The sequence below is a fragment of the Mangifera indica genome, chromosome 14 (assembly GCF_011075055.1).
Source record: "Mangifera indica cultivar Alphonso chromosome 14, CATAS_Mindica_2.1, whole genome shotgun sequence".
NCBI classification, from domain to species: domain Eukaryota; kingdom Viridiplantae; phylum Streptophyta; class Magnoliopsida; order Sapindales; family Anacardiaceae; genus Mangifera; species Mangifera indica.
In genome coordinates this window covers 4,679,081-4,705,246 of record NC_058150.1, presented here as the reverse complement: position 1 = coordinate 4,705,246, position 26,166 = coordinate 4,679,081, and the positions used below count along the sequence as shown (strand labels likewise).

Below are 26,166 nucleotides of genomic sequence, written 5' to 3'. Positions count from 1 at the left end.
TTTGGCGTCAGTTTGGAGTGAAATACCTTGAACAGTAGCAATCCTGGGGGTGTTTAAAAAAAAAGCAATACTATGTGTACCTATTTTGGGTACACAAATGTATACACACTCATGTGTCATCATATGATTGGTTATTGTTTTATTCTTAATTCAAAATCATCCAATCACATAATGACACATAAATGTGTACACATTTGTATACCCAAAATGGGTACACATAGTTTTATTGTTAAAAAATATATAAGCTGATAACCAGATCAAAAAATAGGATAATTGAAAAACCGATTTGGTTATTGATTAAGATTTTGACCAAACCAATTTTTTCGGTTTGGTGGCTGGGCTTCTATGATGTAATTGATAAGAGTAAATTGCAAAATTTAACTTAAATATATGGTAAATTGGTCTTGTTTTGACTGTGGGTTCTTTCTGGTGTCACAAAAACTTGCCTTGTGGTAGTAGTTAAGTTTATCAGGTAAGATTGGGCTTCCACTTCTGAAGATACACTTCAATCCCTATCCTGGAATTATTCCAAGTTGACATGCCCTTTTGATAGTTTGATTTTAAAGAGCCTTCACGAAATGTGATCACTGGTTGGCTGCACCGAAAAGATTCCAATCTCGATTTTATTTTTAATCCTTTCCTGCGACGTATATAATTTTAAAAGCCATCGCACTTGTTCACCTTCAGTCAAGCTACTGTATAATGATGAATATTTAAGGCTTTTGTTAGTTAAATTGCCAGGAGTAAAATGGGATGCCCAGAGCCATTACCGTTGTTGATTCAGGCTTGGGAATCCTCTGCAAATCATACCTACAGAACGGATTGTAGCAGACTGATCTAGGTAATCATACATATTATACTTGACGTCCCTACGAAGATGATTACAAAAAAAGAACTATTGATTCTCCCTTCAAATGAATAATCCATTGAAATTGAATCCCCGCCTCAGAACCTACATCACTGAGCATCCTACGGTGTTATCGTCGCTAAAATAATCCCCGAATTGTGTTGCCAGGCCCTGGAATGATGGGTGAAAGACTGGCCTTTCTGGGCAGTGATACTGCTGGGCATAACATGTTGGAAGAAGAGGATCACTTGTGTATGAAGGTATTGCATAAAATGGTATTGCCATTGGGCATGGCTCAACCATGTAATAACACTGACTATTCGTTCTGAGATTACCAACATCATTCAAACTGTTTGGATATATGATGCCCTTCATTTCTGGCTTAGTTACTTCAGAAGTGGGGGAATTTCCAGTGGTTTCCTTTTTGGTAGTTTTATCTATGTTTCCATCCCCGTCATTGTTGCTTGCTTTAAGATCAGTTGTTTTGGCGCATGAGTCTGTGGCTTTTGCTTGTTCACACTCGGGTTTTGATTTTGCTTTTTCTTCTGATGTGGGCTTGTTTTCTACTTCTTTCTTTTCCCTGACGGCGTTTTGATTCTCATTGCTCCATAGTTCTGCTTGCTTTCCAGCTTTTAGAAGCTTTTTTATCAAAATTTTTGCATCAACATTTCCCAAGGCGGTCACTTTGGGCTGCACAGGATCGATTTCTGTCTTCAACACTCCTGATAAATATGTTCCCAGATAAATCAGCAAGGAAAGAAGCAGCCTCCAGTACTTGAAAAATAACAAACAAAAGAGAAAACTGAAGGCTAAGCATTGGCTTGTAGTTGTTACCTTCAACGCCCTGCAAGGCCTTCTTAACTTTCCTCTTGCAACCGTCACAGCAATTGACCGAAACCCTCAGTTCGATCTTCTGCAATGCAAATTAAGTTTTAGAAGAAGAAAAAACTAAGAATTGGAATGCAGAGACTAAGAGTAGTTGTCAGGATATAGCACCTTTAACTCAGCTTCTTTTGCCATGCTTATAGTAGCTTACAGAATCCAAAGGGCTGCTGCAAGAATAAAGGAGAGGGAAACTGCAAAACGAAAAGCTATCTTTGCAACTACTTGTTGGACCGTTTGAAGGTATTTATATGGCCCCCAATCTTCAAACGTAGGGTCAACACGTAGTGGAATTTTTATTATATTTTTTTAACAATATATAAATATTTATTTAGATGTTGTTCCAACCCAAAAAGCATTAGCTTTCTCTGCAAGCAAAAAAAGGCAACCTCACCCTTCTTTGAACGTCCACAAATTCTTTTCTCCTCTCTTTTTTGTAACACCTCCATGTAACTTAAACCATATTTGTACCTTTAGGTACATTGAGCCTTTTAACACTTGACGGCTCATTACCAGAAACTTGATATTGCTCTAAGAATCACCTAGAAAAAAAAAAATAATGCAACTCTGGTGGCCCAATACCAGTATAATAACAAACTTATCCTCTTTGGTTTATTCTGGTGGATTGGTAGTTTGGTAATGACAACAAGGACTCTGTAATCAGTATTAATTAAATATTAAATCAGTCATAAACTCTGACTTTATGTTTGCTTTATCTGATATTTGTGTTGCAGGGGAATGAGAGCCATCCACCTGGACTGATTGACATAAAATATTTCTGTAGAAAACAAAAGAGATGAAGCAGTCCAACTTCAATTGGGTTTGAACCTAAAACGGTGAATAAACAAATGAAAGAAAAAGAGATTTGAAGCTAAGCTAACAATGCTTGATTCCATAATATAAAATATACACAAACGCACTGAAAATAGTGTGCCATAAAATGAATAGACTGGAAGTAGCTTTAAATCACATCATATGCAATCTGAATTCATCAAAGGGTTAGCAAGTGCAGGGAATCTGTACTCATAGATTTATATACAACTGGGATTTGTTCGATTTGTTCATCTGGGGTCGACCTTATGTGTTTGAGTTGAGACCAGACACCTCTTCTCTCAAATGGTACTGTACTTTTTCAACTCTCTCTTGTTTATTTGAGACTACCTAGGTTTTACTTGAATATTCTGCTATAAAATTTTGTTCCCCATGCCCAGCCTTTGCTTCTTTTGAATTTGAACTCAATTCTTTCTCTTTTTTATGCAAATTTTCTATCCAACAGTGGCCAGTAATTTTACTTTGTTCTAATGACAGCCACATGTCTGAGTTCTGTTTTGTTTTGGAGTGTATATTTAATGAAAATGAACTACTGATTCCTTGCTTTATTATCAGGCTTCTCCAGGCATATTTTACAAAGCTTAATTAATAGCCAGTGCATGTGCAAGCATTCTTGATTCTATTGTTGTTAGGGTATTATAATTATGACCATTAAACAACCAAAAATAATAATAATAATAATAAAAAACAAAACAAACCATACATATAGTACTCTCCTGAGTATTATAGTACTTTGTATAGATATTTCTTCATTATCTAAGGGATATATCATATATATAAAGAAGGAAGCTAAAGATGGTGCAGAAAATGGTGGTGGATGATGATTAAGTGGCTGAGAAGAAGGATAACAAAAACCAAAAGCTCATGACAAGCCAAACAAAGAAAGGCCACTATAGCCTCTCATCAAATTATTCTACAGTCGGGAAGTAAAGTTCTGAGAGTTAAGTGGCTATACACAGTTCATCTTTTGACAAGTCACATCCTAAGTTGGACTTATTCAAGGATCTACAATAAAAGAGTTGGGATATTCCAGCTGCAAACACAAAGAGTACTCCATTCAATGGCTCTCATTTTTTCCCATAACACATTAGAAGAAAAAATGTCTCTCTGTTCTTTCACATACAGCCAAAAGCCTCTTTCAAACAACTACAAGTATTGAGTAAAGTTTCGTTTACAATACCAATCTTATATTAGTAGTCAAACAGCTAAAAATTATATTTATAACAGTGAAGGGTCAAATCAAGGTTAACTGATAATTACTGAATAAGGTAAAGAGTAAATTATCCAATATTTGCTATGAAATTTCATCCACAGACCGAAATGGCGGTAGGTTGGCCCACTAGAACCAAACATTTAAAAACAGATGGAGTCATATGACGAAAATTGAAATAGTTATAGAGATTGAGAGACCCTAACACTAGCCACAAACTACAACCATACGTTGGATGAGAGTCTATCCACAAATCTCATCCACCATTTCACTCCTACCCACTTCATCATTTGATCACATTATAATCTTCTCAGCATTTCTCACGTCTGTCTTTCCTGCTACAACTCCGTCCTAGGTATCTGCCTTGTTTCTCCCATTATCAACATGGCTTCGGCTACTTTCTCTGTAGCCAAACCAGGTCTTCAGGTTCACTTCATTTCACTTAACTAGTTTTTTTAATCAGTTTTATGTGTAAGTTCTTGTTGGGTTATTTTTGTTAAAGTGAATATTTGTTTATATGTCTTGCAGGCTAATGGAAAGGGATTTTCAGATTTCTCTGGTTTACGCAACTCTGCAAGCCTTCCCTTTACCAGGAAAACTTCAGAGGATTTCCTTTCAGTCATTGCTTTCCAGACTTGTGCTGTGAGTGCACTTGTTCTTTTAACTCTTTACCCTTCCCCCAGGTTTTCTTCTATTTTACCTGTCAACTGTAAACTGTCAAAATATTTTCAGTTAGTTTAACAATTTTATTGCATGGCTTCTGCTACTGTTTTCACTATTACTATATAATATAGCAAACATTAAATGATAGCTACTATGTCCCACAATCCTACATCGATTAGGTTCTATTCCTGTAGAACCTTTCCAGAATTAAGCATATCCTACCAATGTCTGCCTGTCTTCAAATCTTTTTCATGAATTTGGAGTGCTTCAAATTCTGTAATATGTTATGGACATCTGTCATTGTTTGAAGTTTGTTAATTATTGTATTTGGGTCATTTACTCATTCATGACTATTGAGATCACACAGGCAGGAAGCAGTGCATACAGGAAAGGCGCAGCTGAGGCAAAGCTAAAGGTGGCAATAAACGGGTTTGGTAGGATTGGGAGGAACTTCTTGAGGTGCTGGCACGGACGCAAGGACTCCCCCTTGGACGTCATTGCCATTAATGACACCGGAGGTGTCAAGCAAGCCTCCCACCTTCTAAAGTATGATTCCACTCTAGGCATCTTTGATGCCAATGTTAAACCTGTTGGTGACAATGCCATCTCCGTAGACGGCAAGGTAATCAAGGTTGTCACTAACCGCAACCCCCTTGATCTACCCTGGGGGTAAGTTAGTTTATTCTCTCCTCTTTTTAGTTATCATATTTCAAGTGCATACTATTGACATGCCAACCAATTTAGCACTTAAACAACATTTTCTATTTTATTGAAATGATGATTGTGATTCAGGGACTTGGGTGTGGATCTTGTTATAGAAGGGACTGGAGTGTTTGTAGATAGGGATGGTGCAGGCAAGCACATTCAAGCAGGTGCCAAGAAGGTGCTCATCACTGCCCCTGGCAAGGGTGACATTCCAACCTATGTTGTTGGAGTTAATGCTGATGCCTACAACCCGGATGAGCCCATTATCAGCAACGCTTCTTGTACAACTAATTGTCTTGCCCCTTTTGTCAAGGTCCTTGACCAGAAGTTCGGTATTATCAAGGGAACCATGACTACCACACATTCATACACTGGTGACCAGAGGCTACTTGATGCTAGCCACCGCGATCTCAGACGTGCAAGAGCAGCTGCTCTCAACATTGTTCCAACTTCAACTGGTGCAGCAAAGGCTGTTGCCCTTGTCCTCCCATCTCTCAAAGGCAAACTTAATGGCATTGCCCTACGTGTGCCAACCCCAAATGTGTCAGTTGTTGATCTAGTGGTCCAAGTCTCCAAGAAAACGTTTGCAGAAGAGGTGAATGCAGCATTCCGAGAAAGTGCAGACAAGGAGCTAAAGGGTATCCTTTCTGTTTGTGATGAGCCCCTTGTTTCAGTTGACTTTAGGTGCTCTGATGTATCGTCAACTGTTGATTCATCACTCACATTGGTCATGGGAGATGATATGGTTAAGGTGATTGCCTGGTATGATAATGAGTGGGGTTACTCCCAAAGGGTTGTGGATTTGGCTGATATAGTTGCCAACAAGTGGAAGTGATGAGATTGGGTGTAATTTGCACTGTCGTTTTTCATTTTTTGTTGCCTCCGCTTTAAAAGTTGTATTTTTGTCAAGAATGTATAACTATATGAAGGAACCAACCATTTCTCTTGTGTCATTATGCAATAAAATTTTTACTTCCACATTGTTGGATAACTCTCTGCAGCCTAGATGTCCATTATCTCAGAAAGAAACACCTTTGCATCATTTTTTGTTTCTTGTTCCTGATTTGAAAGAGACACAATTTATCAAGGGACCTTGCTCGTAAAGCTAGTAAACTATGATTGATGGAAAGATATTCGCTTTCTGAATTTTCTCAAACTAGTGGGTCGATTAGCTAGAATTGGCCCCATGATAGCTAAGTGTGAGATAGAGGTTGGAATCAGAGCAAGGAATGAGTTACACTCAGTTTACTTGTCAGTTATTGCAAGAATATGATTTTCTTTATCTGTTCCACAACAAGGGTGTTAATGTTCAAATGGGGAAGTGATTAATGGGGTAATTAAACTGCTGGTACTGAGCTATTTCGCAAGATTTCGCAGCAAGATAATGATAATGAGGCCAATGGCTTGACCCTACCTTTTTTGGCTCGAGTGATGGCAGCAAATTTGGTAGATCAGAGGATGGTGCCATTTGGCTCTCTCCATCAATGTTTTTTTTTTTCCTGGTAAAAGGAATCCCCCAGATTAAATTGCCCTTTTGGGATTAAATCAACCACATCAAATAATACATACTTCAATTCCAGTGCTAACCTTACAACCTAAGTCAAGAGTTTGATTTAAATATGTCATTAAAAAAAACTTGAATTTATACTTTTTTTTACCATTTAAGTTATCATTTGAGAATTTTCATCAATGTTATTTCTCCGTAAATTTTATTAGTGTTTTTTTTTCTGCTCCGGATGTTGATGTGATTAGGTTTCTCAAAATTCTTACTTTCTTGGACTTGGAGAAAATTGATGGGTTGGAGAAAGAAATAAAGAGACTTGGATAAATCCCTAGCAGACTTGCACAACAAGTTACCCGTTTTGTTCATGGTGGAGAGAGTTTGAATGAGGTTCTTAAGGCTAGTGAAGTTTTGAGATGTATGATATATATGATGTTTCACTTATTTTAACTCTTTTATATTAGTGATGATTAAACAAGACACAATTCACTTTAAGCAATTAAAATAAAATCTTATACACGTTCATACTTCGATCATGAAATCATCATAGTAGAAAAACATTAGTTCATCTATAAAGCAAATACTACAATATCATTAACATGAACACAACTTGACAACTAAGTAGGGAAAGAAGAGAAAGCACTGTTCTCATATCAATCCACCAAATATAGCTGACATCTTGGGTTAGTTTCCTTTTATTCTTCTCAAAACCCTAGCTTCCAAGTTATTTTCGCAAAAAATGCAGAGAATGTAAATTGAGAATCTGCCTAGATCTTATGGTATCTCCTAATTTTTACCAACTACAGGAATTATAATTGTGACAAAACAGGTGTTCTAGTAGATGGAACACCTGATCAATTATTATAACTTTAAGTAATACCCGTTTTTCTACTCATTCCCATGGTTGTAAGACTTTTTTTCTCGATTTAAGTTGAGGTCATTACATTAGAAATGACACCGTTTTAGTACCAATTAGTGAATCTACTTTGGATTAGAGATTTAATTTCTATGGAAAAGTAGAGAGTATCTAATACTTCTACAACAGAACTAAGACCTTATTCGGATCTCTTCATTGCACTTTATATTCCAGGAAACCAGTTTTACTGTTGTGTGATTCTGTAAGCTGTTACAACTTACAGGTGTACTTGGGCCCAATTATAAATACATCTTCAACTCTCCCTAGATCTTAACTCTTCGTCAAAACGCGGCTCATGGCTTCTTCTCCTCGACAGCAGCTATGCTTGTCTATTCAAGCTCCGATGGCAGCAACCCCGCCAACACCACCATCTCCCCTCACTCCACCACTGCATCAGCTGTCTCACAGTTTGTCTGTTGAAGCTCTGCTGACAGCTTGGCAAACAGCACCATTTCCCCCCATTCCACCACTGCCTCAGCAGCCTCCACGTTTGTCTGTGGAAGCTCCGATGGCAGCTAGCCCACCAGCACCACCTCCGCCCAATTGTTGGGACAAATTATAAGCTCTTTGCTTTGTTGTTGTTAATTTGTTTGTGCCCTGCATGCCCATAATGTATTTTTGAGTTTTTATTATAATTTTATTCTTGTCTGTAATTAGCATGGAATGGTAGATGTGACTGTTGCACACAGAGAATGGATTTATGCATGGCATGCTGGATTATAGGCCAAAAGCCTTGTTCCCACCCAAGGTTTGATGTAATCTTAAAGTCACATCCGTCAACTTTCAAAAACCCAAATCTCACCTATAAACCAAATTCTGTTAAAACGCTCAGTTAATTATAAAAGTAAAATTGTTATTTCAGTAAGAATATTAAAAAATATATAATTTATTATATTCCATTCTCTCATTCCAGGTTTTAAAAACTAACAACTTTATTAATATTTAAAATTTTTCAGTTTTGAAAATCACATTCCCCCCTTTCCCCCTCCCTCTCAAACCTAAAGTTTTTTTTTTTCACTTCGCTGGTCACCATCTCTATCTCTAGCAACTATTGAATCCACCCAAAACTATTGTCATCAAAGTCTTCTCGCCTCTCTGGGCATGGACTGTTGAATTTCCTCTAGATACGTTATCATTTAGACAAAGAGATCTCCTTGTTTGGAGGACAATGCGTCCAAACAAATTGTATGGATTTCCTAATGAAATTTGACTGTTTGTGGTTGGAGAGATGAGAAGACTTCGACGATAACAATTTAGGATGGATTCGATGGTCACTAAAAACGGAGATGATAGTTGAGGAGATGAAAAAAATTATCTTAGGTTTGGGAGGAGAAATATGATTTTTCAAAACTGAAAAAAATTTAGAAAAAAATAAATTATTAATTTTTAAAACTTAAGAGAAAATATAATAAATTTTATATATTTTTATATTATTATTAAAACAACTATTTTTTCTTATATTTAATTAAAAAATTTAATAAAATTTGACCCATAAATAAAATTTTAAATTTTTTAAAATTTATATGTAGGAATTTGGTGTTACATTTAAAAAAAAAAAAAAAAACCCTGGGTGGAAACAGGTCTTTTGGCCTAGATTATATATGTCCATTTGAAACAATTACTTATCTATTTAATTCTTCACTTCTTCTACTGCATGATTTCCAAATATATATTTTTTTTAAAAAAGAGAGTAAAATGTCTGTCTGCCACGTGCATTTTCAGAATAAATAATTTCCAGCGTTGATCCTTCACACATAGATTGAAAAAAAAAAAAAAAAAAAAGATTAAGACGCTAGGAAAGTACAAAAGGGTACGCTAGGCAGAACTGTTGAACAGTATCTCTTATCCAATTATTGACCTTACCTTTGATTAAATTTTATATTAAGATTTAAATAAAATAAAATTAGAGATCAGACATGGTAATGGCCATGCCAAGCCGGCTTTGCCACAGCCCACTGGCTCTATAGGCCGCCTGGCCCAAGGTTCATACAATAGCAGGCTCTCAAAAATCATTAGGCCCATAGAACGACCTTACATATAGGGTTAGCCTATGGGTTTTTTACCGAACCGACTCATTTATTTAAATTTTTTTTTTTATTATAATTATTATTTTATTTATTTATTTTTAATTTTTTTAATATTTTGGGCACAATATTTGATCAAACCAAGTCAAGCCATGACACCGCCTAACTAGTGTACAAGCTTAATATGGTCTACTACAATACAAATAGTGTCTATCTAGGTGAGACTATTTTTTCATGCTTCGACCAAGTAGTGACCTAGTCTAACCCATTTAACATGCTTATAAGAGATAGAAGTGACAAATAATATTATGTTTGTTTAGATAATGTTTCTTTCTTTTTTTAAATCTGGATTTTTTATGTTTACATAAAAATTAAAATATATATAATTAGACAAAGAAATTCTTATAAGACTACATAATAATATGATTTATAATTTGTTATCATGTGATTGATTATTAATTTTATTATAAAAGATATATATACTTATAATTTTATTGATATTTTAACACGTGATAACTCTATATTTAAATTAAATGTTGGATTTTTGCATGGTACAAACACACATTACAAAAAAGCATATCTAGAGATGGGTCCATGAAATTGAGCCACAACTGTTCTTATTCAGCGGAGCCCTCTGTTTTAACTACAAATTTCTGACCTATGAACATAATTTTAATTGGCAATAAAACACACTTAATACATAATTGAACCGTTTGTCCATGTTGGTTTTTCATGACCTTCACCATTTCAACAAATCTCCGTGAGACAGAATCAGAATCAAACAATGAAAACTAGGTGCTCCTTTCAAGCATTTCCTGATACCTCTTGAAGGAAAGTTGCTTCTGTAACCTCAACTGACGATGGAACCTCTTTATGAACAATTCAGCAACATGGTCTATCTCATCTTCCAGTTTGAACTCTTCCCCTTCTGGCTTTGAGTTTTTCACCAAGTCTATCACAGACCCTCCAGGATCCTCAAAGTCGACATCTTCTGCTTCAAACAGGGAGTGGGTAAGGTCCGGATACTTGCCATTTTCATCATCATAATCAAAATTATCCTCCAGGAATTCGGTGTGAGTTGGAATGGGAAGAGACTCTTGAGACAGAGAATTATATAGCACAATAGCGTTCTTCCCTGAAGCTTGATCGGAATCTTCTTGTTTCTTGTTTTCGTGCTGCTGCTGCTGCCCCATCAGAACCCGCAGCTTGTCAGAGACGGAGCTCATCAGAATCTTCTTGTTCCTCAAGAGGGAAAATATAATCAACCGAGTCTTGATGGCCCTGGTTTTGGTTTTGAGAGCCAGTGTCTTGGCCTTGGCAATTGTAGTTATCACCGATATTATCTGCTTCAAGAATCCAGAAGCCTTGCTCTTCATCTTTTCACTTTGTAATTTCTATGGAAAAATCAAGACTGTACGAGCTTACTAATCAAAGTGCACTCAATATTTGAAGAAAAGTTGTGATTTGGCATGGAGGAGAACAAGAGGGGAGAGTGGTTTATATAATGGAATTTGTAAAGGCATATGGGGTCAAGTTGAATGGATATAGGTGGGGGAAGCAGAGAGAGAGGAGTAGAGAAGAAGCAAAAGAAAGTAAAAGCAAAGTGATAAAAGTAGTGGGGAGGGACAGTTGGCTAAACTGCAGGAGATAAATATTTGGCTAAAGGATTTTCGGAAGCAGGTAGGTTGTGTTGTGTTTGATATTAAAAATTGTAAAATAACAAAGTTTCTTAGTGGAGAAGTGCTGGCTTTATCTTTTTTTAAGGTTCGCTTGTATTTTTCACATTTCTCATATTCCTGAAAGAGACTCCCCACTTCACTTCAGCTGGTTTTCTTAATGCCCAGAGGAAAGTAAACCAGACCCATCCACAATCACCATCAAGATTACAATCAGTTTATGCAGATCTCTTCACAAATAAGATATGCTTAACAAAAAAAGTACAATCAAATTATCAAACCCCTTCAATTCAATACAAACTGGATAAGACATTGAACAAGAAGAAGCAAAACCCACCACACAGAGAGAGCCGTGGATTAAAGCAAAACCCACCAAGTGCTCATACAACTTTATGTTTGTTTCTTTGTAGAAGCCACTTTTTCTCAGGTACTTGGACAGTACCACCCAGACGCCCCAATTTTATGTGTCAGTGTTATCTTTTCTCGCCTTTTCTTAATTGGGCTGTGTTGTTTTTTCAATTCAAAACGCCGCTTCACAAGCAACCTACTTCTTCTGCTTCAAATTATTTGAGCAGATTTTGGCTTTTCCACCATCTGAAATTGTGCCAGTCATAATTATCTAAAACCCGGCGTCTTCACGTAATTTGAAAAATTCTTTGAATCCATTCTTCACCTTTCCAATTCCAATACTTAGCCTCGAAGAATTTCCTTTTATAATTCAATCAAATTATGTCTTGCCTCCATTTCCCCCATCCACTACAAACTAATTCTTTTTAAACTGTCCATATTATCCGATGGAAGAAGGTATTCTTATCCTAAACTTAAATTAGAATTCTATAATAAATACAGCAACTGTTGATGATTATGGCGTATGGGCAGAAACCCAATCCAGTATAAGTAAAGTAGATTACTTTAATTTTGATGGATTTAAAGTGATACATTGGTAAGAGAACTTGTATTGAAATGCCTCCAATAATTGAAAGAAAACTATAGTACTAATAAATAATATATTAAATTTATCAATTATTCCCAAGGATCGACCACATTGTTTTTAAGAGAGAAGGATAGATGTTCATTGAGAACAACTGAGAAAATGGGGTGAAAATTGGCTTCCGAATATTTGTATTTCAAATGTTATATTTATAGTTATGGTTGTCAATTTCATGCGATATATAATATGGATTTTATAATATAATATGATATAATACAAGAGATAAATGATACGTATTATGAAGTATATCGAATTAATATGATATAATAAACGTATCGTGGATACAATAAATATCATACAATATGATATTTTTATCGATACAGATTAATACACTTTTTTAGAGGAAATGAAGATGTAATAGGGATACATATGAGAAATATTAAATTTTAAAAAGTGTTTATGATATTTTCTAAAGTTACAACATCGGTTTTCGATTCAAAAATCGGTTCAGAAATTACAACATCCTATCACGATGTATTAAGTTTATGAGACTGAGAGACCAAAATTGTATTATTGTGTTTGCTGCAAGAATTTCTCAAAGAGATAGAACACAAAACTCTTCTCTCAATGATTCAAACCTAGTAGTAGCCAAAGGTTTTCCCAAATAATAAAAATTGAATAGTCAAATATTAAGATCGACCCTTTATTCTTTTTTTGGCAACTACTATTTTAGAACAATCAAAATGAACCCTTTGGAGGGAAAGAGTAAATTATAAAGCTTTTAAAACTTTGGGTGGCAAAGAAATTAAATCAGAAATACCAAATGTTAGAAAAAACAAACCCACAAAACTTTTTTCTTTAAAAAAAAAAATCTTATTAAAATTAAATAATTTTTTTAAAATCAAACCAATCATATTAAATATAACAAATCTTAAATATAATAATTGATCTTATAATTATTAAACTAGATATATTATAAAAAAAAATTAAACTTATAATTTTTATATCTAAAATCTCTACTTTTTGTCATTTCACCTTTCTCAAACCCATGAACTTTCCCATTCTTCTCTTCGATGAATCATCCAGAAGTTTCCCATTCTGGATCTAATTGCATGCTTAATTAATAAGTAAAGTTGTGTTAAAAAGATTAATCACATAATTAATATAAAATAAAACCGCATGGAAGGTAAAGATATTATACAGACAAAAATCCAATTAATACAGCCGATCAAACACGCTCCCCTCAAGTACAAGTACCAAACCAGATCCTTACTCAAATTGTGAACCGTTGAAAAAGCAACAACTCCATTATATTTACCAAACAGACCCCTCTTCCTTACCCCTTCATCACAACACAACACGTTCCTCTGTTAGCTGTAATGGACTCAACAAACAATGACCACATTAATTATATAAATAGATACACATTTATATATTATCATATAATTAAATATTATTTTATTTTTAATTTAAAATTATTTTATTATATTATAATATATATATAAATATATATATTTATATATTCGAAATCTCCTTGTTAACGGTATAATGTATTATTATATGTGTTTTCGGAAAGCACTTTTGTTTTTGTCATTCTTTTAGTCATACGGACGCGGGGGGGAGCGGTTGTTGGGTGAATGTTGTTTCTTGCCCACCACCTCCCTCTTCAATTTCCACTCTTCTTCTCCCCTCCCTCTTTTTATAAATTTTTATTTTATTATATAATATGACCCTTCAGCCTCCTCATCTTGTCTATATATGTCCACTTTCTCTCTTTCAATTTTTTCTCACCAGGGTTTTCTTCTTCTTCTGCGAGGTCCATCAGAGCCCCGCAGAAAATAGAAAACCCTCCTTGGAAAAAAAACCATCTTTAATTTCTAGTGTTCTTACTTGTGATATATTACTACAGAAAGTTTGTATGTTTTGCGATGAAGGTGAATAGTAACGTGAATTCTGTGATAGCGAAGAAGCTATGGAATGTTTTGAGGATCACTTTCTTTATGATAAGGAAAGGATTGGTGTCGAAGAGGAAGTTGATTATGGACATGAATTTGATGATGAAAAGAGGGAAACTTTTGAGGAAGTCTTTCAGTAATCTCATTTCTCTTCATCATCATCATCATGATCATCGCCATTCTAGACACATTTCTAGGCACACGACAAGTGGTAGCTATGGCGTACAGGAGTACGAGTTCTCTTGCAGCAACAGCCCTAATCCTGTTTTTTCCCACTTGTCAAAACGCAAACACCATTACTTTCCTTGCATCAACCCTCCCGAGGTTTTTGAAGAAGAAGAAGAAGGAGTCTTTGAAGGTGAGCCCAAGGCAGTCATTTTGATGCCCAGAACCCCTGAGTACACGTTCAACTTCCGATTTGACGCCACCGATTTAGCCCCCGGAGAGAAGCGTAGCCCGGTTCCCTCCCCTTTCAATGTAAGAATCTCAAATTACTCATCAGAAGAAGAGAATGAAATTGCTGGAAATGACAAGGTTGATGATGAAGCTGAGGAGTTCATCAGAAGGTTTTATGAACAATTAAGGAAACAAAGCCATATGCAGCTATTGCAGTAACTAATTACCACCATAATCTTCATCTTTTTCCCTGTAAAGATGGATAATTTCATGTTCTATATTCTCTGCATTATTTGAATTTACCGAAGTAAATTTGTTTTTTTCTTTTTAATTTGTCTGGCCTTAAATTTTTCGATTGGGTTGGTGTATTAGTCTGTGAAGGTTGAATTTTAAGAATAAACTTTGAATTAATTGGGTGGTGGTGAGGCATTCATTGGATCCATAGCTTGGTCATTGGGTTAATGTGTTAATGTTTTTGGTGGGAGCTTTTGATATGATATTTTGCTTCTTCCTTTTGCTTTTCATTACAGTGCAATTGACTTTTGAGTCCCACAATTTCACCTAACGCTATGTGTATATTGATAACATAATGCTTAATCTTCTGCAATATCTAATAAGTACTCTTTGAAGGGCTCTGCAATAAAATATTGGGAGCTGTGGACATTGTTGGCCATGAACTACACTAAAACAACTGCACAAATTAGAGGAAGGCTAATGAATGGGGTATTTTCTAAAACAAATTTAATTAACAAGACACAGCATCTTAGTTTCGTGAGAGATCCAAATTCCACCAGCAGCACCAAGCCACCAACAAACAAACATGTTTTAGCAAACACAAAAGAGGCCATGAAAATGGGTTCCACATCTATTACAATCCAAACCCACGTGGGGCTTAGCAAGAATCTTTTGAACATGTTTAAATGTTATTGTTGTGTACAGAACAGAAAGCACCCCCACATTGAGCTGGAGTCCTGACATTATCTTCGATAAAAAAATGAACCAATGATGAGCCCATTTTGTCTAGTATTTTCCATTGATTTTTTAAGCCTTTTGTTATTAATATCTGGTTAGTCTTGTTTAGTTGGCTTGGAGGAATCCTCAATCCATTGTTGGTGCAATGTCAACACTTTGGACAACCAGGCTAGACGCTTATCAGCTTATTATATAAAAATTACATGTTCATTTAAATTGGTAGGCAATTTCTGGCAAAGATTGGAAACTCAGAATAAATTCAATTAAGAACAATGCATAAACAGGAATTAGTCTTCAGAATCCTCTTCTTTAGTGCATATTATAATTTTTTTCCTTTTTGCATTTGTTACGGATGATATCAACAATAATGGCGGTATGGGGATGGCAAGACTTACATGAACAGAGGAACTAAAGTTTGACAAAAGTATCACAAACACAGAGCATAGTTCTAACCACAATCACATGCTATGATTCTCACCTACCATTCCAAGATGATGAACGGTCGTCTCTCCAAGCTGGGATATGGGTTGCAGATGCCTCCCCGTGGCCGAATGAATGTGAATGTCCAGCAGGAGGGCCATAGAAACCCATGTGCGGTTCAGGCGCCCACCCATAGAAATCTGACGGATGAGGAGGATGGTAAAATTCCCCATGTGCCATTGATGGTGGTATTAGCGGTGGCGGAGGGGGTAGATATGGAAGGGGAAAATGTGGTGGAGGAGGCAACGGCGGCGACGCAGGATAATAAGTGACGGGAGGGGAATACAAAACTTCTGGCGCTGAGCTATGAACATTAATTGGGGGATATAAAACCCCCGATGACTGAATATGAACTTCTGGGGCTGAAGGTTGAACATTTATTGGGGGATATAAAATCTCAGGCGTCTGATGGTGATGGTGATGGTGATGAGAAATTGGAAACCCAGTTCCGTTTACCTTGTAGGCGAAACACAAAACTCCATTTGGCTTCCCATCAGTAGTTCTAACTTCATAATTAACAAATTTGAAGCTGCCATTGGAGTCTTGAATAAGATCCTTGCAAGGAACACGAACTTCGCCAATATTTTTGTCTCCAAACATGACTCCTTCATGTCGCAGTTCAAAGTGAATAAAGAGATGATCACAACCATGAAACGAAACCCCCTTTAGATCAAATTGCATCTCATGTTTCCATTCAGGATTCCCATCTCCCTCTTTGTCTGTTGGAGTTCTGTGTTGCTGCTTATGGTCCAATTTTTTCTCAGGATCCTCGCTGACGACTGAAACTAGGGCATAGACGGAAAGTTTCTGAAAGAAATTGAACCCTTTTAGATCTTTGCAGTACATGACTTTGAGATCAATGGAACTCAATTCCATCGGAATGGTAGACATGGTTCTGATAACGATCCCAAATTCCGATCCAGAATCCAGATGAAAATTAAAGCCAGCAATCAATATCCTCTGCTTGTACTTTTGGAATGTTCCAGAAGAAATGAAACTTCATTAGCTTGGCCCCACGCGGAACTGATGTTATACCTAGGGCAGGTTCAAGTCCAACCGCATTTGTCCAAGCAACAGAACAGATTTACTGCTTTTCCTTCTATTTAAAGAAAATGAATGCATTATTTATACTATTCGTTATTTTATTTTTAATTTGTATTAATTCAATTACTTGATTATACATATAAAATATTTATTTATTTGTATAATTAAAATAATTATAAATAGTTTTATTATAATAAAGATGATCACCATTTGTCCATGTCCATCCATAGGAAAAAAATTAGAAATTTATCAACAAATAACCTCAACAATAATCCCCAGAAGGGCATGTTCTGTTCCATGTGCATCTCTTAGTTTGATTTCTCTTACGCTTTTGCCATGTTTAATTGTCATCCTACTACTGCCAAGCTCATCTAAACATGGCAAAAGGGGTGGGCTGGCCTGCAGGCTGACCCGGAGTCCAATTTTAGCATAGCTCATGGGCTGTTTGGACTGTACCGCAACTCTGGACCATAATGGCTTCTACATTGCAAGGCCCGCTACTATAGTGGGACACTAAAAATTTAAAAAAAAAATAAAGATGTTTCTCAAGAGAAAAACTTCTGCACCGGTAATTTTGCAGCACCTTTGCCTTGGATATCATTTGTGAAAGCTTCATAAGCATTCATTTCACAAATGGTCTTGTTTCTTTGTTTTCTGTCTTTTACAGGGGACACAATCAATCTGTCAAAGATATATAGTAGACCAAAAATGATGAAAACTTGTAGCTGGTTTAGAAACATGAAAGCACATCATTGTTTACAAGTTCACTAATGTATATATCATTGCACTGTACCTGTCCACTTCATTTGCAATATTGAGTAAAAAATGTTCCAGTACCATGGCTAATGAATATGCATGATGAAATATGAACATCTGAAACTGCGAAATATTTTGACTTGGTTGTCACTAAATTTTTCCTCTTTTTAGAATTCATCATAATTTTTTTACAAAATAATAAATTGATTTTTGAATATATACTTCTTGATTTAAATGATGATATACAGAAATAGCACCAGCTTTGTTGGTCACCTGGTGATCCTTCTTTCAGGAATTACATAATGAAGTAGCAACTTCAATAGAGCCTCTATATATATGTACACGATTCCTTTCCAACCAGCTTGTGCAAATTAAAACAGAACTTCAATATGAAGATATGTCAGAAAAATGAGTAGCAATATAGGTAGAGGCATATCCTAGTTTTGCTAAGCTTTAAGGTATCACACTTACATCACTGATCCCATCGCGGCAAAGCATCAACGCATATCCTACAGAAGAAGAGCCAGTTAGAAGAGCACAATGGTGGGACAGTGAAAATGTGCAATGGTTTGTGAAGTTTACCTTGAAAATTTGTACTTGTAAATTCTGATCAAAACCTGCAACTGTAGAAGATATGTATGCGTAAATAAATTGAAACGGCTGAGTTGCTTTTCTTTTGAGTATGAATTTTATGCAAGAATGTCTCCACCTTTCGGTATAAGAGAGGTAACAACCCATTGACAAGGCAAATCTTAAGTTTCCCTTCACTCGAACACACTGAGTAATAAGGAGATCTTGACAAGGGAAACGTCGAGTCAAGAACAATCTACTTATTCTGTAAAGAGAACTAATATTTTATAAGAGCTGAAAGCGAAGCATGAAGTTCAGCTAAACATTGGAAGACCCAACTGAGAAGCTGTTCTTTTGGTAGCTTCAGAAGCAGCTCTGCCTGGGGAAAAGAAAACTGAACATGATTAGTATTGATTGGTATTACCATATTATTGCTCATGGCTTAAGTGTGTTGTGCAAACAGATGTAAGAAGATTATATGGTTACCTTTATTTGATCTCTGTCGAAGACCAAAGAGTTTCGGTAAATATCAGACATCATGGAATCTGTCATCAGTTTGAAAACCCTCTTATTCATATTCGTTTCCATGCCTACCATCTTTCCTGAAGCATAGATTCTACTGATCCCAAGATCTGCTGCCATTCTCCTCACATACAGCTTCTTTAATAAAATTTCCATGGAGAAAGGCTCTTTTCCATATTGGGATCGAAGACTCTCGGTAAATTGCATCAAACTCCATATACCATTTTCAGCAGCATTTTCGGCTTCACTTATAATTTCCATTGGATTCTCCAGATAATTTATGTACTCAGATGGGAGACGAGGATTTACATCTATATCGATCTGGAATTATAAAAAATAAAACAGCAGGTTAAAGACAACAGTTTACAGTCCTGCACTTAATCTAATTCCACTCTACTCTAAGGCCAGATTTTTTTCATAAATCAAAAACTGAAATAAAATGTTTGGTGAAGTTTGGACTTTTATGAACAGAACAGAGTGTTAAAAGTTGGGTTACAAATGGATAAAGAGACCAAACCCAATTAAAACACCTGTCTTCACACATTACATCATATTATGCGAATGCTACTTCAGACATCAACTCTGAAATGAATTATTAGTATTTTATCTAATAAAAAACATAGTAGCCTGGAATGCTTCTCAGGACTCAACCTTTTTGAGGTACTGGTTGCATGCATTCACACTGACCCTCATTTACTGCAATGGTAATTGCTCCTACAAACAAAGCTAAAATAACACGGCCTTACAGTAACAACAGAAGTGCAACGATCTGTGTACAGATACCAAAAACGGTGTAGGAACACATTGATTGACTCTTTCAACTTTACAATTGCCATATGTAGAAGCAATCAACATCAGATCATACAATTCACTTGTTTTGGAAACAAAGGTCCAGACAGAAAAAACTACCTGCACAGACTGGTAAGGAACAGTGATTACACGGTGTTCATCAACCTGTATTCAAAGGAGTGATCATGAGTGAAATTCAGAAAAGTACGAGCACAGCTAGCGAAACTAGTAACATACGCACAGCCAGCACAGTGATACGTAAATACAATGTGTGCGCGCATGTGTGCAACTGTCAGATTGAAATTAAACTGTTTACACATAAGAGAAAGTAAGAAAAGCTGTCATATTATATAATTTATGCATTCAAGTGGATAAAAAGCAACGGGGCCAAAAACATGGAAAGGCATCAAAGTGGATTGTAGAAATCTGAAAAAAGCCACACAGCACATGAAACCCTGATATTGAATCCTCAGAAAGGATAATGAAGTGCTCATGAATCAGAAAATACCTTTTTTATTTTCCTTAAGTAATCAGAAAATACCTTGGACAAGCTTTCAAAAAGCATTTCGAAGAACAGATCAATCCCAACATTTCCAACATCCCCAGTCTGCTGCTCCCCAAAGATTGTACCAAAACCTCTTATCCCCATATCTCTCTCAGCAAGTTGGAAACCTTGACCAAGTTCACGGCATTCTTCAAGAGCTGCAAGCCTTTCCTATAGACACAACCAAGATAATGAATGCTCTACTTTTAACAAACCATGTTTTTGTAGATTTGAGAATCACCAAGTCTATAATCAATACAGATAAAGGTTGATATCAAACTACATACCAGTGCTTGGTCAGACAGCAGTGACTTATCAGGGTAAAACAAGTAGGCATGAGCTTCTTTATCTGCCCGCCCCACCCTTCCACGCAACTATGAGCATCAAAAGAAAAATCGATGTCAATAAAGGCAAAAGAAAAACAATTTCCAAAACAACTTAAGGTATCTTTATGCCTTAGTATCATGACAGCATGCTCAGAGGTGTATGTAAATCACTTTAAATGTGAACTTACCTAAGAAAATTAAATAATAGGAGCAAAATAAAAAGCCATGTAGTTCCCAAATATATTTCTACCACATAAGCATAAAAAAAAGGAGCAAATCAGATAAAGAGAGAGTGACTGAGATGGAGAGGAGCACGTAATTTTGGTGCATATAAAGAGTCAACACTGTTCCTCCTAAGATCATAATTAGCAAATGCAGGACAGAAAAGCAGAATTCAGTTAAACACAAAGTAGCCATCTCATTATATGGAGGCACAATTAAACCTCAAAATAAAAAAATTGAAGTATCCATGATTTCCACAAATATTTAGAAAAAGGAGCAAAATGACAATCTTCCTGGTGCATTTTCAGAAAAAATAATTTCCACTGTTGATCCTTCACATCAGGATTAAAAAATAAGGCTGAGATGCAAGGAAAATGCAAAAGGGAAGGACCTGATACAACTGCGCTAGGCCGAACTGTTGAACATCTTGAACTATGATAGTGTTTGCATTTTGAATGTCAAGCCCACTTTCAACTATATTTGTGCATATAAGAATCTTAATAAAGCCTTGTGCAAATTTCTCCATGGTTTCCTCAAGCTGCTTCGAATATTGCTGTAAGAAGCACATAGCATATAAAGTGGGTATAACATGAAACATCAGAAGCTACTAGTAGGGTTAAAACTAAGCCATCTTCTACACGGTTAAACAAGAAGCAAGTACAACTACTAGAGATTGCCATGTGAAATCCATTTGCAAAAGACATTTTCTGTCAAAATACAGAACAGCCAACCATTTCAACAAGTTTATGTTTGCAGGTTGTCTGAATGTCTTACCATAACAGCTCTATAAATTGCATACCACAGGAAAACTAGTGAAACTCAATCCAAAGTCATCCCTTTACACACACTCGGGTCATCTGTTAGGATTGGGACACTTATAGCTCATTCTTATCTTAAAGGGTTTCACTTAATTTGATGAAACTGAAAGTCTTGGTGATTATTGTTCTCGGAAGATGTATTGAATTTCCAACATCATTAATAGAAATTCACTTTAGTGGGCATCACTATAGATGTTACAAAATGATACCAAAATAAAGGATTCACTCAGCCAACCAAAAATCCAAATCAACTTGCTACCAACCTTTGGAGCTAAAATCTCAACTACATATTAGTCTATGATATCATTTCAAAAATTGAAACCATGAATTTCAGAAGTCGAGATGCTATCCACATAATTTAAGACTCTTTCCACTATTTCAATGGTTAAATATGGAAGTTTTATCTTCTAGGGCCAGAATGAAAGCTTCTGTATATTTTATATAGAACACATTGCATATGTAAGTTCAAAGGAGGAAACACCTGTCCATGTGCGATGGCTATATCAACATTTGGAAATGCCTGTTCAAGAAAATCCATCACTTCTTCAAGTCCTGTTACACATAACACAGTAAATAATATACAAAGTTTAATACTTGATTTTCAAACTATTGTGCAGGCAACTTCTTTTTTCCAAACATCAATATATGCATGCATAGATTACGTTTCACGCTACATTCTATTAAGGTAATAAAAACTTAAATTAATCACGACAAAAACATTAGTAGTAAAAAGAGGAACAGGAAAACAACACAATTCTGGCTTGCAACTCTGTAAAAAATTAACATTATAATACCATCCAAATTGCGATCAATAATTAGAGGATCATGCCCAAGTATTTCATGTATGAGAAATTTAATGCAGGACACACTCAGGCTTTACCTTTTATACGAGGCAAGACATAAAAAACCTGTCCACCCCGGTCCAGCTCATACTTGACTGCTGATATTACCTTCTCCTTACCGAAAGCTGAAAGATGGGTTTTTATAGGAACTCTTTCTGGAGGTGGAGTTGAAATTAAGCTGAAAAGACAGCAGATAAATTACGAAATATAAGATCAAAGGTCCTGCAAGCAGCGGGTGCCAGTATGAATGACTTTCAGCATGTCAAAATCTGCCAAATTTTCATAAAGAGCTCACTTCTTTGAGTCGTAACATTACTCAAGCCCAACAATGAAGTTTGTCCATAAAAATCTTTTTTAAATTTGTATGTAAAAATAATATCACAATATGCCAGTTACCCTATCTTGTAAATACAATGCAATTAATTGTCCCACACCTACCACTTCACATCAGCTACAGAATTCTATATCACCAAATTGCATGCCAATCCAAGTTGATGACTTAATCAGAACACCAAAACTACATATCTTAATTTACTGAAGTTGTCAAACTGGTACCCAACTCTTTTTCTATACATAGCAGCCCAAGATAAAATTTTGAGACCTAAAGTTATTTACATTGCCTTTTAGAAATAAATTGTTCTGCTCTCTCTTTATTGTCAGATTTTGTATCTTGAAGCTTCATGAATTAGCAAAAAAGTTTGGCCAGTCCTCTTATTTGACAAATTTGAGACACTAAACAAAGAACATTACCTAGCATCACAAATATTATGATCCATAAAACTTTGACCACCAACAGAACTATTACCTAGCATCACGAAATCCAGTCAATGCTAAATAGAGTGTCCGTGGTATAGGTGTTGCGGACAGAGTAAGAACATCAACTGAAGTTTTAAATGAAGCAATCTTCTCCTTCTGTTTGACACCAAACCTCTGCAAATCAAGAATTGTTTCACAAAAATGACAATTAAAAGCTATTTCAGTAAATACTAAGAAGAAATCCAGGTCAATCTAAACATGCAACATCAATAAAACTTGAATGCAGACCTGTTCTTCATCGACCACAAGAAGACCTAGATTGTTATATACAACGCGACTTCCAAGAAGTGAATGAGTTCCCACAATAATGTTCAGACGTCCCTCTTTTATCATGTCCAGATGCTCCTCTTTCTCTGCTTTCGTCTGTATTTTGTAACAAGGTAATAGACTTAGAAAATGAACCAAGGAACTCCAAACATGCACTGGATCAGAAAAGTTCTCTGACATGGATTAAGAAAACCATTGTCTCCCAGAGTACATACAGAACCATCTGTTTGACTTAAAGAGAGAAGAGGCTAAGCCATAGGATACCTGAAACCGACTTAGCAGTCCAACATTGATATTAAGATACTCAGAAAACCGCTCAGAAATAACATCAAAATGCTGTTTGGCTAAAACAATTGTAGGTGCTAGAACCATAGCCTGCTTCCCTGCAGAGACTACACAGAAGATGGCACGTAGTGCAACTTCAGTTTTACCAAATCCAACATCTCCACAAATTAAACGGTCCATTGGAGTTTCCCTCTCAGTCAGATCCCGCTCAACATCAATAAAAGCCTGTAATGAGAGTCAAACATGAAAGAGGAAGAAACACATGCTTCCACTCTTACAAGATCACAAAAGTTCAACTATCACTTTGTTATATCAAATAGCATGACTACTGGAGAACAAAATGCTTCAGCTTACTCAGATTGGTAAAGCTAAGTCAAACTAATTAACACCCAAGGAAAAGAAACATCATACTAGCATCAAAACTAAAATCAGTTTGGCCTCAGCAACAAAGTTTAACAATGAAACAGAATAAAGTTAAGATCTTACTTGCTTTTGATCCCGAGTAGGTTCATAAGGAAATTGGGCAGCAAATTCAGCCATGGCAGGATTCTTAGGGTAGGGAGGTCTTCTTTGTTTCAGCCTATGTAAATACAGCTCCATTAGGTCCACAACCATTTTCTGAATTGCAACCTTTCCTTTTGTCTTTCTTCTCTCCCACACACTAGTGTCATTCAATTTGCTCAATGTCCGAGGTTTTTTTGTTTCATTTGGTCTGAAACCATGACAAAAGTATAAGGGATGGAAAACACAGGTGGAAAATTACCTAAAGGCATAAAAGAATGTCATTGAGACCAAAGCATCAAAAAATGACCTTTCATGCCCTCTTTTTCTTTATTTAATTAAAGGATGCTCCATTTGTTTTCAGTATCATGATAATTTTTTCCTTTATGTCTTGCAGTTTCAAAAAGGTTTAAGTTCATTTTGTGCATCTTTCCAGTTAAATAAGCAAAATTCAAGTAAAATTTTAACAGTACAATTGACAATCCATTTTTCCTAGTTTTAAATGATTCTCAAGCAAAGAGAAAGAGAGAAGAGATAAATGTGCTCATATAAAAATGTTCTTGCGCCTCTTTCCCATGAAACCACATAATAGAGAGAGGCATAGTTTGTAATGCATAAATTTAAGTAGTCAATTAGCTCAATTTCAAAAGTGAAAGAAGATTTAAGGTTCTAATCATATATACAAAAGTTAAAGCAGGATAAGCAACCACCAAATTTGTTGACACTTAAAATGCAGCACTATAAGATAAAGCAACCTTGACACATCAACCATAAACAGCAGAGGCCAGCATTTCCAATTAAGCATTAGATTACTGTTGAAAAAATGAAATGTACAATCGATCCAATTAAAAAAATTAAACCTTACAGATTATATCGGTAGAGCATACGCGAGGCCTGCTTCACGGGAAGTTTAGCCATCCCATCAGAATACTCTATAAACACATATTCAATAGGCTCAGAAGACCCCTTTTGCACGTCAAACTTAATCCCAACAAATCTCCCAATACCAACCTTCTTATGCACCACATAATCACCAGACCTTAAACTGTATGGATCAACCTTATAGCTGAAACCACCACCAACATCACCGTCGCCACCACCACCATCACCTGCTTTCTTACTCTTTAACTTCTGCAACCCAATTTGCTGCTGCTCCTTAACAAACCGAATATACTTGTCAGCCTCTTCAGAGTCCATTACAGGCCTTGTAGCCTCTCTCTTACTGTAATCTCTTCGAATTCTCTCATTAAGAACAGAAATGGAGTCTTGCTCCGCTTCATATCTGTCCCTTCGTGAGGTTGACTTGTTAATGGGCGAGGAGAGGGAGAGGCCCGGTGTATACGCGGCATTGAATTGAGAAAAGGATCTGTTTTTTTTCCTCCGAAGAGAAAAAAAAGAAGTGAAAGTCCAAAGCTCGGTGGAAGTTGTGGGTTTGAACAGAGAAGATGTTGGTGGGAAGAGGGAAGAAGAAGAAGCCATTGAAGATGTAGAATTCAAACGGGCACTGAGAGTTTGAAGAAACAGAACATTTTGAATAGAGAGACTGAGAGAGGCGTACTGTGGATAAAGAATCAAGGGAGGTTCAAGGGAGGTTTTAGAGTTACTACAACAACACAGAAAGAGTCGAGGGATAAATCGTGTGGAAGAGATTTACGCTCGTCATTCACTGAGAATGACACCAGATATTTTTCATTTTGACCTGATTATGGGACTAATTATTTTGGAAAAATCAATCAAACTTCCAGATGGAATTGCAATTTATGGAGAAATTTTAAACTCTAACCACAAGATAGCTTATGATGTTTGAAAGAAATTTCAGTTTAAACAGTGAATTTTAAACCATATAAAATAATTATGGTACATGTCATCTGTACA

At 36.0% G+C, this 26,166-nt stretch overlaps 5 protein-coding genes across 6 annotated transcripts; 2 read left to right on the top strand and 3 right to left on the bottom strand.

The window, feature by feature from the left end:
- Positions 1 to 742: 742 nt before the first annotated feature.
- On the bottom strand, positions 743 to 1,946 carry LOC123197025 (heavy metal-associated isoprenylated plant protein 36-like). Its single transcript, XM_044611205.1, has 3 exons — positions 1,844 to 1,946; positions 1,682 to 1,760; positions 743 to 1,569 (listed from the first exon to the last, which is right to left on the bottom strand). Exons 1-3 carry the CDS (start codon positions 1,865 to 1,867, stop codon positions 953 to 955), a joined length of 720 nt encoding a protein of 239 aa, XP_044467140.1. The 5' UTR covers positions 1,868 to 1,946; the 3' UTR covers positions 743 to 952.
- Positions 1,947 to 3,971: 2,025 nt separating this feature from the next.
- On the top strand, positions 3,972 to 6,129 carry LOC123195489 (glyceraldehyde-3-phosphate dehydrogenase A, chloroplastic). Its single transcript, XM_044609219.1, has 4 exons — positions 3,972 to 4,196; positions 4,299 to 4,412; positions 4,801 to 5,102; positions 5,226 to 6,129. Exons 1-4 carry the CDS (start codon positions 4,155 to 4,157, stop codon positions 5,971 to 5,973), a joined length of 1,206 nt encoding a protein of 401 aa, XP_044465154.1. The 5' UTR covers positions 3,972 to 4,154; the 3' UTR covers positions 5,974 to 6,129.
- A 4,241-nt stretch (positions 6,130 to 10,370) lies between these two features.
- On the bottom strand, positions 10,371 to 10,955 carry LOC123196554. Its single transcript, XM_044610612.1, has one exon. The coding sequence runs from the start codon at positions 10,953 to 10,955 to the stop codon at positions 10,371 to 10,373; it is 585 nt and encodes a 194-aa protein (XP_044466547.1).
- Positions 10,956 to 14,114: 3,159 nt separating this feature from the next.
- LOC123196553 lies at positions 14,115 to 14,756 on the top strand. Its single transcript, XM_044610611.1, has one exon. The coding sequence runs from the start codon at positions 14,115 to 14,117 to the stop codon at positions 14,754 to 14,756; it is 642 nt and encodes a 213-aa protein (XP_044466546.1).
- A 3,157-nt stretch (positions 14,757 to 17,913) lies between these two features.
- On the bottom strand, positions 17,914 to 25,943 carry LOC123196122 (ATP-dependent DNA helicase At3g02060, chloroplastic). 2 transcript variants are annotated; one of them, XM_044610006.1, is made up of 15 exons: positions 25,157 to 25,943; positions 24,277 to 24,502; positions 23,770 to 24,015; positions 23,467 to 23,601; positions 23,228 to 23,352; positions 22,461 to 22,600; positions 22,062 to 22,132; positions 21,154 to 21,315; positions 20,502 to 20,588; positions 20,212 to 20,385; positions 19,791 to 19,835; positions 18,846 to 19,202; positions 18,499 to 18,738; positions 18,372 to 18,412; positions 17,914 to 18,298 (listed from the first exon to the last, which is right to left on the bottom strand). In XM_044610006.1, the coding sequence occupies exons 1-13, from the start codon at positions 25,768 to 25,770 to the stop codon at positions 18,637 to 18,639; spliced, it is 2,484 nt and encodes an 827-aa protein (XP_044465941.1). In that variant the 5' UTR covers positions 25,771 to 25,943; the 3' UTR covers positions 17,914 to 18,298; positions 18,372 to 18,412; positions 18,499 to 18,636. The 2 variants fall into 2 exon arrangements, with proteins under 2 accessions (XP_044465941.1, XP_044465940.1); XM_044610005.1 differs by having other exon boundaries at positions 18,372 to 18,738.
- Between the last annotated feature and the right edge of the window lie 223 nt (positions 25,944 to 26,166).

What these genes read in the sequence shown, in the direction of transcription:
- LOC123196122 (XM_044610005.1), bottom strand. Translation starts at nt 25,770, where the DNA reads ATGGCTTCTTCTTCTTCCCTCTTCCCACCAACATCTTCTCTGTTCAAA. An exon ending in GACTGCTAAGTCGGTTTCAG is followed by an intron (nt 23,602 to 23,769) that starts GTATCCTATGGC and finishes TACAAAATACAG; the next exon opens with ACGAAAGCAGAGAAAGAGGA. An exon ending in TTGTGGTCGATGAAGAACAG is followed by an intron (nt 23,353 to 23,466) that starts GTCTGCATTCAA and finishes CTTGATTTGCAG; the next exon opens with AGGTTTGGTGTCAAACAGAA.
- LOC123195489 (XM_044609219.1), top strand. Translation starts at nt 4,155, where the DNA reads ATGGCTTCGGCTACTTTCTCTGTAGCCAAACCAGGTCTTCAG. An exon ending in TAGCCAAACCAGGTCTTCAG is followed by an intron (nt 4,197 to 4,298) that starts GTTCACTTCATT and finishes TATGTCTTGCAG; the next exon opens with GCTAATGGAAAGGGATTTTC. An exon ending in TTGCTTTCCAGACTTGTGCT is followed by an intron (nt 4,413 to 4,800) that starts GTGAGTGCACTT and finishes GAGATCACACAG; the next exon opens with GCAGGAAGCAGTGCATACAG.
- LOC123196554 (XM_044610612.1), bottom strand. Translation starts at nt 10,955, where the DNA reads ATGAAGAGCAAGGCTTCTGGATTCTTGAAGCAGATAATATCGGTGATA.
- LOC123197025 (XM_044611205.1), bottom strand. Translation starts at nt 1,867, where the DNA reads ATGGCAAAAGAAGCTGAGTTAAAG. An exon ending in CAAAAGAAGCTGAGTTAAAG is followed by an intron (nt 1,761 to 1,843) that starts GTGCTATATCCT and finishes TTTGCATTGCAG; the next exon opens with AAGATCGAACTGAGGGTTTC. An exon ending in GGCCTTGCAGGGCGTTGAAG is followed by an intron (nt 1,570 to 1,681) that starts GTAACAACTACA and finishes CATATTTATCAG; the next exon opens with GAGTGTTGAAGACAGAAATC.
- LOC123196553 (XM_044610611.1), top strand. Translation starts at nt 14,115, where the DNA reads ATGAAGGTGAATAGTAACGTGAATTCTGTGATAGCGAAGAAGCTATGG.